General features: G+C 35.3%; 1 protein-coding gene across 1 annotated transcript in view; it reads right to left on the reverse strand.

Annotated features, from left to right (window-relative positions):
• The window catches only part of LOC125237929 (lachesin-like), a 106,048-nt gene extending 91,161 nt beyond the window's left edge, over nucleotides 1-14,887 (reverse strand). The window contains exon 1 of the mRNA XM_048145174.1: nucleotides 14,664-14,887. Within this exon, the coding sequence (XP_048001131.1) occupies nucleotides 14,664-14,702 (39 nt within the window). The 5' untranslated portion in view covers nucleotides 14,703-14,887. The remainder of the gene's footprint in view (nucleotides 1-14,663) is intronic.
• Between the last annotated feature and the right edge of the window lie 5,024 nt (nucleotides 14,888-19,911).

Raw genomic sequence — 19,911 nt, forward strand, 5'->3', positions numbered from 1 at the left:
GGGTCACACTGCGTCCAGCGTGAGCGGAGGCGTAGAAACAGTCCTTCCTAAGCGTAAGTGAGATGTACTACTCAGGGCAGCCCTGAGGTGCCAAAGCTTCTAAAACTGATCCCGTCTGCTACCCACGTAGAGTCTGAGTTACTCGAAACGTGAGGCTACGTATCAAAGTATCGTAGGGGGGGTTAGCGAATGCGCAAGCGCATGGTAGGACATTCATTTGTAATGATTTGGTGTCAGATGTTAAACGGTATACCTTTGACACTACTTGTGAGTGATCACTGCGGCTAACCCCGGCGCCTCAGTTCAAGTGAAGTCAGGTTATTCTACGCAAGTCATATAACAGAGGTGTGACCTGGCAATCAATCTCGTCCCTAGGCCCTCGATTGCAGTATCTAGTTGACTCATGAACCCCGTCACAAATGCCTTGACCGATAAAATTTCATAGATAGGCTTGATGAAAGAAATTAATAATATTAGAACTTGTGGTACATTTATTTAAAATGTTTTTATACCTGATTAAGTTTTGGGGTAATTGATTTCATACAATCTTTGATTATACACGTTAAACTTTCGTGAGACATATTCAAATAATTAATGAATCCACGGTTGTCATAAATTGCTATTAGTTTTCAATATTTAGGTGCATTCCAGGTTTGATTTTTCTCTGTGAATACTCCGAGTACCATTAACAAGATAGTATTATAATAAACATTGCATATAGCAATATTGTACATTTAATTCACACAAATTGTACACCTTTAATTTAAATATGAAGACCCAACATTTGTGTTATGTATCATTGAGACGTATAAACCAAACAAAAAAATAAAGGAATTTAAACCATGCGGAACAGGTTGTGTGTTTATTTCTTTTCGCCTTTCCGAATGTTATAATTATAGAATCATTACAAACTACGACAGCAAAGAACTTTAATTTACATCGAGATTTATTTAGTAATAAAACAGCTTCTATCCCATATTTATGAATAGTAAGAGATGTCTATCTATAACTACTTTTATCAGTAAAACCTTTCGTGACAGAAACCATGGACCGACCAGGTAGCATCGATTCAGTCCCAAATTACCCAAACAACAACAAACCAAAAATAAATTGGATAAAATTAATCAGACATCGGTAAGTTAAGGTCAATCCAAAAGGCGTTGTCGAGACCGTCCACAGTCGGCTATACAGCGGCGTCGTGTCTTGCCTCTAGACGCGTCAAAACTGCCACAATTCACACCAGTCTTTTCCTAGGATCGGTCTTAGTCGCCTATTAAAGCCAGGTATGTTAGGTATACTGAAACTATCCTGCAACAAAATACCTTTTGTCTGTCCAACCAATAACTGCAAGATTTATGTACTTTTTCTTTTCAAGTCTTTTCATAAAATAATTGCAAATTCAAATTTAAAATGCAAAACATGGTATACCTTTTATTTTGTTTTTACAGTAACCATTGAAACCTGCACGATTAGTAATAATTGTCCTCATCATTATTAATACGCATTCTGCCTGAAATACAACACTTTAGACAAAATATTTATGTACTTATTTATTTTTGTTCCTAAAATGTGTTTTATAAGGTTTTACTCTTTTATTTCGAAACGAGTATTTATCGCATCTTTCATTTAAGGTCGAGAGGTACAACAACGTTATACTAAGTGCATAAATGGGTATAGGTATACAACTGAAACATCGCGTGTTTCTACACTTATTTATTCTAAATGTGTTATTTATTTATATGTATATTAAGAGAACCAAACTTTTAGGACTTTAATTATTAAATTGGTAATTCTTTCGTGATAACATAAACAATCGAAAATCGAGCTGCAACATTAACTTTCAAACCAGGTAATGTGGAACCAAGTAAACCGTCCGAACACTTGTTCTTTTTTTTTTTCTTGTTTTATCTATTGTGATAAACAATGCATGGTTATAACTAATAATATTCTACCTGCTTTTTAAAATGCTTCGTTCCATTAACTAGTATCGATAAATATCGGTAACTGACTGATTGAAACAATATCGTGTATCTCAAACAAAATCTTTACGACAAACATACATACTACATATTTTATATTTGAAATAACTTCATATCTATATCTCTACGCAAAATACATTCATACATAGTATATTTTACATTGTTGGAATAATTTATAGGTAAGCTGCAAATGAAATTATAATCCACCTCAATGTCATCAAATCTAGATTCGTAAACGGAAAATGTTTATATAGTACCTACTGCCATTTGATTGGTCATCATCTCTTAGTTTCTCCAAACTTTAATAAAAGCATTAACATTTGAACGTTACTATTCACGACATCTATATATGTAGGTACTAGAAATATACCTTGGTAATTACCTATGTATCATCACAAATCACCGATTTGACATTCTCTTTATTGTCACAAGCCTCCATAATATCATCAAATTTTCCTTTAACTGAACTACGAGTAGATAGGTCTATCTGCTAATGTAGCTTGTTCGAATTCACTAACTGCAAGCTATATTTATTATAATATTAATCGCCAATATTAAATCATAATCTGTATCACCAAGAGTGAAAATAATATACCACGCCAGTCTTGACAAAATTAGTATTATTTTATTATATGTATGTATGTACGGTCAATTTTTTTTTCCGACACGCTTTGTTATATAATAACCTGCTATATAATCTCGAACTGCCCAGGTAACACTATCCCGATTATTGACCGTCATTTACATTTTAGTTACAACTAAACATATTTCTAAAACTGATACTAGATTACTGATTTTAAGTTATATAAATCGCGGGAACAACTGACTCCTGCTATTTAAATATCAGCACAAAACACGCTATTGCACACAAAACACACACAGATATACAATAAAATTCAACGGAATAAAAGTAGGTACACTGTCTTGGAATTTCTGGTTGTAAAACATTACAGCAAACTACATACACAAATATTGTTAAAACTGCAAATTATTATTGCACTTTATAGAGCAACCTAACACCCCTCTCAGACTCTTCATAGGTATGTATAAGTAATCGAAGTGATCGTCATATTAAGTTTATAAAATTTAAGGTTTCCTACGTTGTGTTTAATTTTTTAAAAGGTTAGAAGTTCTTCTAGTTGTGTCTTTTTGTAAATGATTTTAGACACAAGCACTAGATCCTGCGTCACGAGCGCCACGTGTAATGGTATTGGGGGACCTAAAATACCATGCTGAAGGCTTTAGAGAATTAAATAAATTAGATTGATTAAGGTGTAGATGAATCTAAGGAGTCTGAGCTACTATATGGGGTAGTTGTAAGGAAAGGCACATGGCGATTTATAAAATTGAAATATATTATTGCAAATTTATTAAGGTATAGGGCGTTCCTATCAAAGAAATCTATAAGGCATTCGTTATATAAAATGAATCAAAAATCTATGAATGCGAACTTGAATACACTACAGAAATACGTACTTGAGGAAAACAGTTTAGGCCTTTATCACTTGAAATATTTATATAAATTATAAGACAAAAGTGTATACAATACAAGTCAAGCCCATACCTTTGCGGGGACAATATATTAAATCAATGGCTCATGAAGTAAGGGAAAACCCGCTAAAACCCTTACTTCGCCTTATTAATGTAACGTCTACATACAATGTCTACATAACGTCTATAATTATGCTCTATTTAATACAACAATACAATAATTCATTAGGAATTGTAATAACAGAATTTCCAAGACAGTTTACTCTAAACACAGTTTAGAGTTATAATAAATGCACATGTTGTTTAATCTGTATAGGATATAACAATTTAATATCGATCGTCTCGTTTCAATCCTTTGCGAAATGTATTTAGGTACATTAGATATCTCAGGAACTCGAATCCTGGTTTCAACAAATATATATGGAAAATATTTAACATAGTGGCGAGGCTCGAACTCGCACTAATATTCATCAATAAAGTGTCATACAAAATATGTAACACAAAGCTGAAAGACACTAAAGAAGCATTATACAGTTACTTTAAAATACTAATTAACCGTCACAAGGTTATAGAACCTGCCCCAACAATAAATCCAGATTATAAAGCAAGAGTTGAACTTGCCTTGCACTTGACAAAGATAATTAAATATTTATGTTGTGTTACTTAAAGTACAACTTGAGATGTTTGGATAAAAGAGGTACTTAGCTCGTTTATCGCCGGATCCGGAACCACTGGCTTTATTTTAATATTTTAGTTAAAAGATATTCTATAGAATATCTTTTAACTAAAATATTGGGTAATCCGAGAATGGGAAACTGCCTGCTTTCTATTTTTATTGCCGCCCTTTTTTTTTCGGCTAGCCATTTTAGATTTATTACTTTTAACCGATGGCAATTTTAATCACCTATTTATAACTACTTAGTAAAGCACGTATTCACGTATGTGGAATACGGGTTGCCATCTCAAGCACGAAATTAATTAATTTTCTTATACCGTCCGTTTCTAACATTGATTTATATAGCTCAATGGCATCGATTAATTTTTTAGTCGTATCCTCATCACCGGTCATAATAGGTAAGAGGTGGACTGCCGTTTTGAGATCGAATTTTTCCATGGCGGTTGACTTTACAATATGACTGCTCGTACAAAATTGGTATATTTTGTTATATAGATGTTCGATATTATTACGTAATTCGTCAATATATACTACTGTATCGCTGGTAACTTCTCCTTTTAAGATTTTATTATCTATCACTTTTGAATACTCCAAAAACGTATCATATAACTCTTTTGCTGTTATCAACTTTTCATTTAATTTCTTTTCTGTTCTTTTTTCAAGACTTAACTTAGAAATATTTTGCTTAAGTTTGCTTAATTCATTGTATAAATCTGTAAGCTCTTGAAACATCGCCTTAAAGGCATTTACTTGACGAACATATATGATACGTTTTAGATAAATTTATATTAAAATTAATCTATGTTATAGGTAATTAATTCTACTAACTCACATTTGAACCACATAACACTTCACTTTCGTCGCATTGCGTCACCGTGCCGTCAAAAGTCCGAGGAAGGCGTCGTAAAAAAAAAACTGTTACACCGCATCTGCTGCTCCGGTCCTCTTCCCGAGTCCAAAGGATCGCCTGAAGGCCACTTGACCGTTAATTTCCCTACGGATCATCTTCTTATGGCATCTCAAATATATCTTGTATAGCCCGTACACGAAGATCAGAGCAATAATGACAAGTATGGTCATCAGGACTATGTTGGTGTTGCTGACGTGGTATGCCAAATCCTTCACCGAGGCATTTGCTTCATTGTTTCCTCCTGAAGCCGTCTGCGCGATGATTACCTCTTGTGGTTTAGATGTGCCGGACCCCATTTTAACAGTAGGTAACGTCGTACGCATTATTGATGTGACATTAGCTTATAACGAATACACTGCCACTTCGCCCAAATGGGGTATAGTCCCACAGACATTGTTCAGTCTTTAACAAAACACTGCTTGTTCTGCCACTTTAGTCCACAAATTGTTTAATTTTTATTTAATTTAGTTCCTTCATTTTTAATTAATTACAACCTTGCACTCGCGAACACGAGGCCGCTGCCTTAAAAGGCAGGGTCGCCATGTACGGATGGCATTAGAGAAACAACAGCTTCGATGAATATATGATTTATTCTGACTGATATTAGGCAAGGTACACGATTATATAGGCAGTGCTTACGTACTACTGACATAGGTAAATACATACTACATCACACTTATATGATTAAGTACTGTCCAATTAACCGAAATAAAATATGACCATATTTTATTAGGACTTAAAAAGAGCAAAAAATATTTTTGAAATATACTTTTACGTAATCAGGCGAAAAATTACAGTCATGTTAATCTATAGAATATCTATGCATCAAGTCATTCTACTCTAAAACAACATTTTCTGACTTTTTAAGTATGAAGGCGTAAAGTTCAATATGTCAGTGATTGTTTTGACGTGCAGTAAGGTTCGAATTCGATGACGTCACTACGTCGCTGACAGCGTTTTCGGTGGCCAAAATAAATAAAAAATTACACACATTTTTAATCGGAAATTTAATTTAATCGGATAATCATTTATTATGCCAAATTCGATGTCTTTGTGAGTCTAGTAGCTTATTCTACGTTGATGCAAAAATATAAACAGATTTCTCTAGTACCTACATTTTGCGACCCAATAATAGTTATTTGTTATACAAGGAGGCAAAGTTGTATTTTAACGCCGAGTGTGGAATTGAAAAACGAGCAAGTGAAAGGATTCTATAGTTGAACCACGAGCGAAGCGAGTGGTTCGAAAATAGAATCCTGAACTTGCGAGTTTTTTAACACTCGAGAAGTAAAATACATTTGCACCCGAGTGTAACACAAAAATTTTCCCCTCACTATAGCGAGGAAACTACAACGCAAAAAATGCGTTTATCACTGCTTCCAGCAGTTCCACATGTGGTAAATCATCTTTATTACTAGATTCACCTACTTTTATCAATTTTAAAGCAGTTAATTTGACTTTATTCAAGGACAAATTACTTTACCCACTAGTGGATAAAATGCGTTTTTACCCGCTGGTATTAACGGACAAAACACGTGTTTCCAAGCTAGTGAGGGGAAAATACATTTACGTACATGTCTGCCTTAATCGTTAAAATGGTCAAAGAAAATGTTTGCTGTATGTAATGTCTTGAGCGAAGGACGGATACATACAGGGATAGTAATTTTTGAAGATACTAATACACATAAAACTGTTATGATAATGTATGAAAACCGTAATTAATGCATTTCCCGAAAGTTTACGATCTCTCGAGCATTCCCAAAACTGATCGACCCTGTCTCGGGAAATTAAAAACCTTTCCCTGAACTGATTTTGAATGCTTTAGATATTACCTATTTATAAGAGACTTTGTTCTTATTACCGAGAAAATACAATGTTTGATAGATAACATTTCAAAGAAATGTCTTTTTAGTAAATTTGTATTGGAAGAAATAGAAATCTAGTAGCCACTAGTCACTGTGCGCCCTATAGAAATTCGCTATAATTATTGTCCCTAAAAAAGGAGCATATCTAGGGTTGCAAAAAAACGGTTTTTTTTCTAACTTGAAAAAAAAACATGAAAAGTAACCGTGAAAAAAAAACAGTTTTTTTTCTGGATCATGTTTTTTTTCTAAAGTACGAAATCTCAAAATTTGCAAAGCAATTAATACTTTTATACGGTTTTTTAGACTTAATGGTAACTATTAAACACATTTAATCAAATAATTTTAATTTCTGGTCTTATATAAGTAACATTTACGAAATCTGTAGTTGGTAGTTATCACTATTTACTGTTGGCAACACCACCACCTCTCCGCGTTGCACGCCGCATCGGGGATTTCCCAATAAACGTTTGTATACTGAAGTTAATCGAATTAAAATGTACGTTATTATAATTGAAGCACGTTACAACTCACGAAAAACCGTTATTGTCGAATTATTTGTTCATCTGAAAAAAAACCATATTTAGAAAAAAAACAAGGGTGCTCGGTTTTTTTTCATGTTTTTTTTTTTCAAAATTCTGAAAAAAAAACATTTGGTTTTTTTTCTATTTGCAACCCTAAGCATATCTGACAGGCTCTTCTAGGGTCTGCAACAATCACAGGGGTGATACGTGACTGTTATTACAGGCGTCGGTGGGCTCCGGTGACCACTTACTATCAGTCTAGCCGTACTATGCTTGTTTGCAACCACAACCACCATTACATAAATAACATAAATAAAATGTATTCCATACAATAAAGTATGTCCGAGGCGGGCACAGAAGGAAACAATCTATTGTATTAATCATTAAAACTATTCTTATACGAGTAACAACCGGTAGTATTTAACAACAAAGGAATATAATATAAATAAATGTTTTTTAATCGGTATTCGCAATGCCGCATTTCTTGAGATTAATGATAAAGGTTATTTATATGACATGCGCTGGGTATGCGGCGCCCTGTCAACGTTGTCCACGATATATGGGAATTTGCAGTGTATGTACATGCAATACATTATAGTAAGTATATATAATTTTAGTACGCTACTACAGTTTAGGCAGCTGTTGTATCTATATTCAAAGTAAAATACGTCCTTCGACTAATATTTTGAACTGCCTTGCAACAGCTACACTGTAAAACGAACTGTCTACGGTGTTTCCAGGACGTATTACAACTTTCAAATATTAAGAAAAGGTTGTACTCTCACATAAACCGCAATCGTTCATCGGCAACGCACTTAGTACTTCGCTAGAGCTGTGGGTCCACATGGGCGGCGGTAATTACTTACAGTCAGTCAGTCGATACGTATGCCCGTTTGCCTCCTGGCATAGGTAATACCTTACATTTTTCTTAAACTTTGAGTTATTTGATGTTCACTATCCATTTCCATCACATAAAGTCTCTTGAATTGACTTATACTTAAATGTGTACCGCAAAACTATACTTTGTATTTGTAAAAGCATACCGAACCAAAACATACAATTTAACAAAGGTATTTAAATAAGAATAATAGACTTTAAACGACTAATAAATATTTAAAAAAAAATGTTATTTAATTACCTACATATAAAAAAATTAAAGTTCATAGTATATTAAGTGATATATACCTACAAAAATTGTGTACCGTCTCAGGAAGTAAAAATTCCCTCGACATTAATAAAACAATCATAATAGAGGAAATGGACTTGATAATTAAGCAAATGTCAGTTCACTTGAAACTTCAGCAACGATAATTGAGAGTTATAAGGTGACATCGGCTCTTCGGTTTCTATGCATAGAACGTGATAACCGATCAGCTATCATAGACTTAATAGAAAATAACATGTTGGAAGTTTTGGCCCGGCCTGTCCAATCTAGCATGAGTCATTAATTAGGGTGAACCTTATCGTTTTTATTTTTATTAGACGGTCAAACAAATATTGTCACTAAAAAAAGGCGGCAAAATTTGAAAAACGTAGAGGTGAAGGTTTATCGTCGCATAGAAAATATGAATTTTGCACCTTTTTTAGGGTTCCGTAGTCAACTAGGAACCCTTATAGTTTCGCCATGTCTGTCTGTCCGTCCGTCCGTCCGTCCGTCCGCGGATAATCTCAGTAACCGTAAGCACTAGAAAGCTGAAATTTGGTACCAATATGTATATCAATCACGTCAACAAAGTGCAAAAATAAAAAATGGAAAAAAATGTTTTATTAGGGTACCCCCCCTACATGTAAAGTGGGGGCTGATATTTTTTTTCATTCCAACCCCTACGTGTGATATATTGTTGGATAGGTATTTAAAAATGAATAAGGGTTTCCTAAGATCGTTTTTTGATAATATTAATATTTTCGGAAATAATCGCTCCTAAAGGAAAAAAAAGTGCGTCCCCCCCTCTAACTTTTGAACAATATGTTTAAAAAATATGAAAAAAATCACAAAAGTAGAACTTTATAAAAACTTTCTAGGAAAATTGTTTTGAACTTGATAGGTTCAGTAGTTTTTGAGAAAAATACGAAAAACTACGGAACCCTACACTGAGCGTGGCCCGACACGCTCTTGGCCGGTTTTTTATTAGTGACAAGATTTGCTTATAGATTCCATTCAATTGATGACATTGATATGGATAAAAAAGTAGTTAATTTTATTTATCTATTTGATCATAACTAGTCTCAGTGGGAGATATATCGTTTTAAAAATAATATCTGGGCGACCGAGCTTCGCTCGGTTCTGTTTTAATATATCACGTCTTTAGATAAAAAAAACTCTTACAAATACAAAAACAAAAAAAAAGACAAAAAACAAAAACTTAATTTCTGGCCGGGATTCGAAACCCTGACACCTACGATCTATCTGCGTACATTAGACCGACCTCGTACGACTGAGCTAAGCGGAATCGATGCGCGCGCGGCGAAATTAACGACCATATTTTACGTTTACTAACGTGAAAGAAAAACTCATGAAAACTCGAAAATTCGCGTTTTCCGGGATCTAAGGCTACGCTAGATCGATTTTTCACCCCCGAAAACCCCCACATAACAAATTTCAGCGAAATCGTTAGAGCGGTTTCCGAGATCGTCGGTATATTTAAATAAATAAATAAATATACAAGAATTGCTCGTTTAAAAGTATAAGATTATTCCTGGCGGGCAAGCACGGGTGATAAAGCGTCCGGCCGTCATTTCAATTGTATTTGACAAAGGACGATATACTCCCGCGGCCGCACCGACGTGATAAAGCGTCCGGCCGTATTTGGTTTATAGGGCCGCACCGACGCGATATGGTTTATCACACAAGTGTGCTACGCCCGCTGAAGTACATAATTATGCCAATCAATTCATATGTTCGAAGTCGGTTCCAAGTAAGTCCTCGTCAAACAAAACCCTGAACCCGTAACCTAAGATCCCCGCAGACATCACGTTATAAACATTTTTATATTAAAGGAAAACACGAAACAGAAATCGGACAACAGGTGTAACAGCAGAGTAAACGCCAAACATTTAAAAATATCACTATCATCACAACAATAACTATAATTTAGTCAACTTCGGGGATTTCTAAATAATAGAAGAACATACATAAAAAAATAACCACAAGCTACCCCTTTGAGAAAAGAAGTCGGTTGAAAAAACATGCGCCGCCTCTTTTCGGTATGTCTGCGTATCATTCCAATACATCACATTTGCGTTCGGCCAACCTTCTCTACGGGTACTAGGGAGATTTTATTTTATTTTTATTCGTTTTAAAATGGCCATTTGTTTCAGGTGCGTCCGGCCTAATTATGCTGCATTTCGTCCTTAATGTATCGAACATCTTTATAATCACTTTAGTACATTCTTTTCTGACAAGCAGCACGGTTTTGTAAAAAATAAGTCAACGATTACAAATCTCTTAGAATATAAAAACTTTCTATGTACCAGTTTTGCGAATAGGGGACAGGTTGATTCAATTTACACAGACTTTTCTAAGGCCTTTGATAAAGTAGATCACTATATACTTTGCGAAAAGCTTGCGTTTTACGGGATTCACGGTAGTTTGTTTAGGTGGATATGTTCGTACTTGAATGAGAGGAGTCAGCTCGTTGCTATCAATGGTTCAATTTCTATCCCCACGTTAATTACCTCTGGGGTGCCTCAGGGCTCGCATTTGGGGCCATTATTATTTGTCGTCTTTATAAATGACTTAGCCGATAATCTATCTTGTTCTTCACTCTTTTATGCTGATGATTTGAAGGTGTTCACGAAGGTACATAATATCCGCGACTGTGCTCAGCTACAAACCGATTTGCGTACCATTTCTGACTGGTGCCTTAGTAATCGCATGTTTTTAAATGGCAGCAAATGTTTTGTAATATCGTTTTCTAATAAAAAGCAGAAACTTTACTACGACTACGAACTGCACGGTCAGAAATTGGAGCGTAGGTCGGTTGCAAAAGACCTGGGTATTTGGTTCGATGAACAGCTTAACTTTCGGTACCACTACGAGTACATAACTAAGAAAGGCAACCAAATGCTCGGTTTTATCCTTCGTGTTACCAAAGACTTCAAAAAACCAGACAGTCTTCTCTGCCTATTCCAGAGTCTCGTCCGTAGTGTTCTAGAGTATGGCTGTATAATTTGGTCTCCTCATTACGCTGTGCACTCTGGCAACATTGAGCGAGTTCAAAAGAAATGTCTCAGACTGTTGTCCTATCGGTATAAACCTGACCTTACAGGTCTGAGTTATGAACAGAGACTACAGTCATTTAACCTCCTCTCCCTTGAATCTCGTCGCCGTCTACATGACTTTTTATTCTTACATAAACTGCTACATAGTAATGTTCACTCTCCTAGTTTATTATCCCTAATTACTTTCAATACTCCTCGTTTTAGAACCCGTGCTCCTAAGATTTTTGCCCTTCAGGTCTACAAGAATAATACCTCTTTCTATAATCCGATGGTTAGATTGTGTCGTCAGTATAATGATTTGGTCTCAAAATATAATGATGTCGATATCTTCAACTCACGGTTAGCCGTATTCAGGAGGCAAGTTGTCAAGGTTCTTGGCCATCGTACACCACAACAACAACATAACTAGAATTGATGATTTAATTATGAATTGTTTAATTTGTTTAATTTATTTATTAATTTTAATATAATTTAAAGTGATAAAAAAAAATGTAATTTGTAATTTTAGGATAGGTTTTAATACTCATTTATATTTTTTCTTGCTGTGCATACATGTTTTGGACGGCATTCTTATTTTAAACCTGTTACTCGTAGCTGCTATAATAATGTATTGAATGTTGTCTGTTTTGTGTGCCTTATGAATAAAATAAAAGAATGATTTTATTCTAATGCCCGCTATAAAGAAGAATTTATCTGACTACATACAAGTACTGTACGACAGGACCTATAATAATGTTCTTACATAGCTTACACATATATATATATATATATATATATATATATATATATATATATATATATATATATATATATATATGAGGAGTGTCTTTTCAAAAGGACTTATTTCTATGTCTTTTTCTAGGAAGACATAGATAAAATTAACCTCTGTTGACTTATTTTCTTTTTGAAAAGACACTCCTCATATATAATATTCCTTGAAATGTATCCCACATTAACACGCGTAGCCAACACGTCAATAACTAACGAACGCTACTCAAATGTCATTGTCGCACTAATATGGGAGAGCGACAGAGAAATTATTTAACCTCGCGTATAAAATTGTTTGGAATAAATAAAACAAATTCATTTCTATCATTTAAGGAAAAAATACGTACCCATTTTGAATTCGAAGTCGGAGCGGATCATTAATGAGAATCAAAAATGAAATAATTGCTTCCCACCACAACCAGGTCTGGAAAAGCTGTCAAAGCGACAGAGCACTTCAATCAGGGCAAATAATTCACGGTCCAATCGAACAATGCTTCCCACATATCGTATGTATATACACGATACCGATCTGTCAGTGTCAAAGTGACATTTCTTCAACCTAAAACGTCACTGATAGATCACAATCGTACTGCCGCTGTGACTTCTTAAAATCATTATAATACAAGACTTCTCAGTTCTCGTGTTTTTTTTACGGTTCTGAATCTGGTTACATATTTGAGCTACTTATTTGGGGCGGAGACCGTTGGGGACTCAGGAGCCAGTCTACATATTCAGGGGGCTAAGGTGATCAGTTGACTGCTTTGTTCCTCTGCTATAGAGTTGGAAACGGTATACTGTGCAGCAATGCCAGAGCATTCTCTCGTAGCATCTTCTGAGCATCCTTCCGACTGGCATCGACTTAGCATAGCTCCCATTTTTTATCTTTAAATACATATAGGTATTTAATCCGTTATTTTAATGTTACCTTATAATATTTTATTTTATTTAATAATACTAATCATCACAATAATACAATAATTGTAGTTTTTCCTAAGAAAAATGTTAAAAATTATGATTCTAAGGACTGAAGAATATTTTCAAATATTAAGAAAAAAATATACTAAACAAATAGACCATAATTATCTTATTGATAAAAAAATCTCCTTACCTTTCGAATATCTCCCATTCATGGAGTAGGTTTGCCAAATGTGTGATACAACTTTTTAAAAATATTTTTTCTAACATGCTGGGAAACGTTAATAGAAGATAGTAGACAAAACTCCCCATTGTAAGTAAAAATTATTACCTAAGAGTTTTGAATGATTCACGGTTATTTTCATTAGACTTATATTGACTTATATTGGAGTTTTCCGTGATCATGATGCATGCAACTGCGTCGAAATATCGGGAGCTCGACAAAAATCAAAAAGGTAATCACGGTCTATATCCCGGTCAATATAAGTCTAATGAAAAATTATTACCTATTTATATAAATCTGAATTCTTACTATTGGTATTGACACGGCCGAAAAGTTCTTCATCGACTTACTCCAATTATTCGAATATCATCCATAAATCGACGTGAATCTCTTCCATTTTTCTGTAAGCTACCTTTAATCTTATAATAAACGATATTTATATTTAAATGAGATCTTTAAATCAGTTAGTATTATCTTTTCTCCTTATTTAAGTTCTCAATAACTTAATTTTTTAATTTCCTCTTATTTAAGTTCTCGATAACTTAATCTTGCCTATATAATCACTTAACTAATTAAATATTTGTGTCCTTCATAAATAATGTTTGACATAAATTAGTACCTACTAAATACTTACCTGAGTTATTTATTTATTATTATTATTATTTATTTGATACACTAGCAGCTCTTCGAGCTGATGCTCATTTAGCGTTAAATCTCGAAAAACTTAATTTTCGTGCCTAACCATTTAAAAACGAATAACCTGTATACAAATATGTCGATGAAAAATAATCGCTGAAAAAAACACATTTTCAGTTGTTCTTTACTCATCTTATTTAGCAATCCATGTGTCTTCATACATTGTTAGGTTTTTCTTGTTATATTCACTCAAACTAACAGGTTATCAAGACACACGATCAGGGAAATATCTTGAATGGGCAAGTGACTGGAAATTCTAAGCGTTTCCAACTTAGTGACTTTACCCAAATTCAATCTGATAAAATAGCACCGGCTCAATTCCCCAGATAGCAGTTTAGCAGCGATCGTTCACTTAAATTATATTACTTATACAAAGACTAATAAAAATATCTACTTACTTTCCCATAAAAATGAAGACAGCCACACACCACAATCATTAGTTAAGAAGCTACGTTGTTTCAAAATTGTACTTTCATTTTGTCACTATATTGTTCATAGTTTACAAAAAAGTTCTGTTACACAACCGTGTGTTGATCAATGAAAGTTACAGTTTATTTGTTTTTAAGCCCGACACGTGGAAGTCGCAAGCGCGAAAAGTCGGAAAATTTACCGCCAAAACCGGCCTCCCCCGAGACTACCATCCCTCCCCGTATTCCACAATATACTGACAACTGTCACCGAGCACCCGGCCGGCATTTTGCTCGCTTTTACTAGCACCGCTTTTCCTCTTTTGCCCTATCTTGCTTTATCGAAAATTTATATACATAGAAAGCCGAACACACATGTACAGCAGTCGGAGTCGGTGTAATTCTCTATTTGTGCATGTGTGTGTAAATAAATAATATATGTGTGAGTGTTGGGAAACCAGACGCATCTTCATGGCAAGCAATGCCTCTGCTGCACACCGTAGCACCTGAAGAGATCTATAATAATATTTAATACATACCAACATAAGGTTTATTTCGTTTTGGTTAAACCGAAAACTTAAGTTCATTCAGAGACAACGGCTACGCTACATTGCGCATGTCCGTTATCAGTCTTACGGTACTGAAACTACGAAAACTATTGCTGTCCTTATTATTCTTCGGGTTTGTAGTTCTTTCATACACGACTCTTAAAAGGACTGCATTTTGAGACTAAATACTGTATCTTATAAATAATATGATGTAGGTACCTACTGCCAACTAAAGTTGACTCCTTTTAATCGTTTGGCAGTAAGTAGGTACCTATTATTTTTCTGTGTTCGTAATTTTACATTAAACATTATTTTCTATAAAATTAACCTTATAATAATACGAGTAAGATTTTATTTAAGTACCAATTCCTTTAAAAAAATGTTTCTTAAAAGGTACACTAAAGTGATATACACAATTTTACTCTTATGTAGTTCGAAAATGGTACATCTTACTAGTAGAATAGCAGTGAAAACTATTAGTATTAATAGATCCTAGCAAAAAAATCCTGGTGTACTATAAAGAAAAATATGTTGACAGCGTGTCGGATAAGAAATTATTTATTTCCGGTAGGAGTGATCAAAGTAGCTGTTTTCTATTTTTAGCATACAATTTTAGTATAAGTAATTAACAAAAAAGTCCTCATAGGTGATGTGAAATGCAAAACGTGTCTCCTCCTCGCTATGCTCAGGTTTCTATAAACGCCTTAGCTTTAATATGTTTTATTCCCTTGTGACACAATCTATTACCCAGTGTAAAAGTGAACCAAAGGAAAATAATTCCGTTACAACTAGAGATGATATTAAAAGGGAGATAAAGAGTATGAGTGGAGCACTCTTTCAGAGCGAGCGTCGTTTATACAAAGCTATGAATAACAATTTACCAAAGAGCCGGGAGCGCAAACACTTGAGCGTGGAAGTTTGTTTCGAAGTACCCAAACTCACGAACAATACACCCCTCCCGCGATGTGGGAAACGGGCAGGCTCGGAGACGGTACTATGGCCTCTAGTGGGGATAGCAGCAGTTGACTTATACACAGGTTATTTATTTAACCACCTGCGATCATTTAGGAGGTAGTATTATAGATCATACTGAGCTACTTTTACTATGGGACCAACCACGGGATTGCAAAAAAAAAACTATCCCATGACATGGCAGGTCAAGGTCAGAACAGTGAATAAAACAATTTTTTTCCGGATTGATCCGATAGTATAATTTGTTCAGTTTGAACTGCATATACTTACACCAATTGAAATATTACCAGTTGACCAAATTTCGTTGACCTTGTATTAAATATTTATTTTTATTTTTGATCGTTAATAACATGCGGTTATTTATGCATTAAAAGTGTGTCGCAGTTATAACTGTATCGCAAACATAAAAGCTCAAAAAGTATTTTCTCATTTAGATTTCAGGGAAATAAAGTTCGTTTATGCAAACTGAACAATGAAACCGTAAATCCTTTTCATTAGTGCATATTTTATATTCTACAATTAATTTGAGAGCATGGTCTCAGTATTTCTTGTCTGAGGCGGCTCCCTGAAGTTGTATGGGTTATGTGTTATGTTTGATAATGGAATTTCAGTTTAATGACTTTCGTAGCTCCTCGCGACCGACATCAAGTGTTTTGCCGCTTGAACCGCCTTTATAGATGTCACTTTGTCACACTCGCGAGTTCAACCCCAGATAACGACTTCATACTCAGATCTTAATATTATTTTGTTAGTCGACTGTCACTTGCAAGGTTTTACAATTCTAGGTCTATTTTCTTGACAACTTTTTTTGCAATGTATTCTTTCTTTGTACTTGTTCTGTGTTAGGCTTGGAATATTTTATTTGTAACGGCGATAAATGTTTTCTATTAATAATTTGCGTGTATTGGGAAAATTAAATGGATTTTAAAACAGTTTGTCAAAAAGTGCTACTTTACGCGTTCGCATTGTTCGCAAAGTTGGTTTTGGCGAGCTAGTCCATTTTACTTTTCCAACTTGTATACAGTATACATGTACCTATTTCTAACTGCAATATATACAAAACCACACCAGAGAGTTCTAGATGTTTAAAAACTTTATATATTTATTTTATTTATAATGATATAAATATTCTTATGAGAAAATAAAAAACCGATTTTTTGTCCGGAAACAAAACGCGTTTTATCCACTAGTGGGTAAAGTAATTTGACCTTGTATAAAGTCAAATTAACTGCTTTAAAATTGATAAAAGTAGGTGAATCTAGTAATAAAGATGATTTACATACCACCTGTGGAACTACTGGAAGCAGTGATAAACGCATTTTTTGCGTTCTAGTTTCCTCGCTATAGTGAGGGGAAAAGTTTTGTGTTACACTCGTGTGCAAATGTATTTTACTTCTCGTGTGTTAAAAAACTCGCAAGTTCAGTATTCTGATTTCGAACCACTCGCTTCGCTCGTGATTCAACTATAAAATCCTTTCACTTGCTCGTTTTTCAATTCCACACTCGGCGTTAAAATACAACTTTGCCCCTTTGTAAAACAAATAACTATTACTATTACTATATTCGAGTTGTTGGCCCGAACCGTAATACGGCAGATTGTCGAAGCCCGTGAGTATAAGAACCAAGTCGCAGTGTTATGCTGCGACTTGTCAAAAGCTTTCGACGTTGCTGATCACGAGGTTCTGATCAGCAAACTACGTCACTACGGCCTGGAAGGGTCTGCACTGACATTGCTAGCTGACCTTCTACGCAACAGAACTCAAGTTGTGGTCTCCGAGAGCGGTATGGTTCGATCGGATGCTGCAACCACAAGCATGGGCGTTGCACAGGGCTCCTCGGTGTCAAATATTCTCTTTTCTCTACTCTTAAATGACCTACCAGAGTCCGTCACCGATGGAGAAACCTTTATGTACGCCGACGATGTGGCCGTTGTTGTGTCTGCCCCCACGTATGACGAGCTTGAACAAAAACTAAACCTGATCGCTGCATCACTTTCTAATTGGTTTAGCATTAACGGCCTCATCCTCAATACGAGCAAAACACATTACATTGGTTTCGATCTGTCAGGCCGACAGGTTGGGCAGCTCTCAATAATAACGAATGGCACCATCATTAGCCAAGTCATGAACTCAAAATTCCTTGCCTTTGAGCTAGACAGTTGCCTTACCTGGGGTGGCCACATAGATCAAATGTGCAAAAAACTCGCAACGGCATGTTTTGCGTTGAAACGGCTGGCCCGTGTTCTTCCTTTCGAAGCGGTCCGAGCTTGCTACTTCGCCTCTATCCATGCACTATTGCAGTACGGAGTCGAACTGTGGGCGTCTGCTGCCGATTGGGAGAGGGTCTTTCGACTACAAAAACGTGCCGTCCGCGCGATCGCTCGCGTCCCTCAATGTCAATCCGCTCGGCCACTTTTCAAGTCCTTAGGTATACTCACGCTACCCTCGCTGCTAATATTGCAAGTGGCAACAAACACTCGCGAGGAACTAGAAAAAATCCAATCATGGAGGTCCCGCGCAGGTACGCAACACGCAGCGTGCTGGCTGGTAAGCTGCCCCTTACTTCGCACAAACTCGCAAAAACAAAAAAACTAAGCCATGTAATGGGTCGAAGAGTTGTAAACAACCTTCCGAAAGATATTATTGACGCGAAAAGTGTATCAATATTTAGAACCAAACTTAAAAAATGGCTTATCGAGCAGACGTTCTACGACCACAAGGAGATTTTTAGTTATAATAATATGTCATAGAATGTGAATAACATAAGCTAAGTAACATACTATATACCTACATATTGTAGTACCAATTGACATGTAATTTTATATTATTAATAAATGATGATTTATGATTTATGATTTATTAGACTTTTAAATATGAATGTATGTCCAAAATATTTTAACAACGATACCTATTAACTAAATATTTATTTTATTAGGGATCATCCACATATTACGTCACACCAAATTTCAGGTTTTTGGACCCCTACCCCCCCCTATGTCACGCTTTTTAGGGTTCCGTAGTCAACTAGGAACCCTTATAGTTTCGCCATGTCTGTCTGTCCGTCCGTCCGTCCGTCCGTCCGTCCGTCCGTCCGTCCGCGGATAATCTCAGTAACCGTTAGCACTAGAAAGCTGAAATTTGGTACCAATATGTATATCAATCACGCCGACAAAGTGCAAAAATAAAAAATGGAAAAAAATGTTTTATTAGGGTACCCCCCTACATGTAAAGTGGGGGCTGATATTTTTTTTCATACCAACCCCAACGTGTGATATATTTTTGGATAGGTATTTAAAAATGAATAAGGGTTTACTAAGATCGTTTTTTGATAATATTAATATTTTCGGAAATAATCGCTCCTAAAGGAAAAAAAAGTGCGTCCCCCCCCTCTAACTTTTGAACCATATGTTTAAAAAATATGAAAAAATCACAAATGTAGAACTTTATAAAGACTTTCTAGGAAAATTATTTTGAACTTGATAGGTTCAGTAGTTTTTGAGAAAAATACGGAAAACTACGGAACCCTACACTGAGCGTGGCCCGACACGCTCTTGGCCGGTTTTTTGTATCCCTTTAACAGGGATTGTCACATTTAGTATGCCCCCCCCCCCCTTACACTGTGACGTAATATATGGATGACGCCTTAGTAATAAATTAAATAGTGTCCTTATACTGTAATACGATTTTTTTATACCACGTCGGTGGCAAACAGGTATACGG

The sequence above is a fragment of the Leguminivora glycinivorella genome, chromosome 2, assembly GCF_023078275.1.
Source record: "Leguminivora glycinivorella isolate SPB_JAAS2020 chromosome 2, LegGlyc_1.1, whole genome shotgun sequence".
Classification (NCBI taxonomy): Eukaryota; Metazoa; Arthropoda; class Insecta; order Lepidoptera; family Tortricidae; genus Leguminivora; species Leguminivora glycinivorella.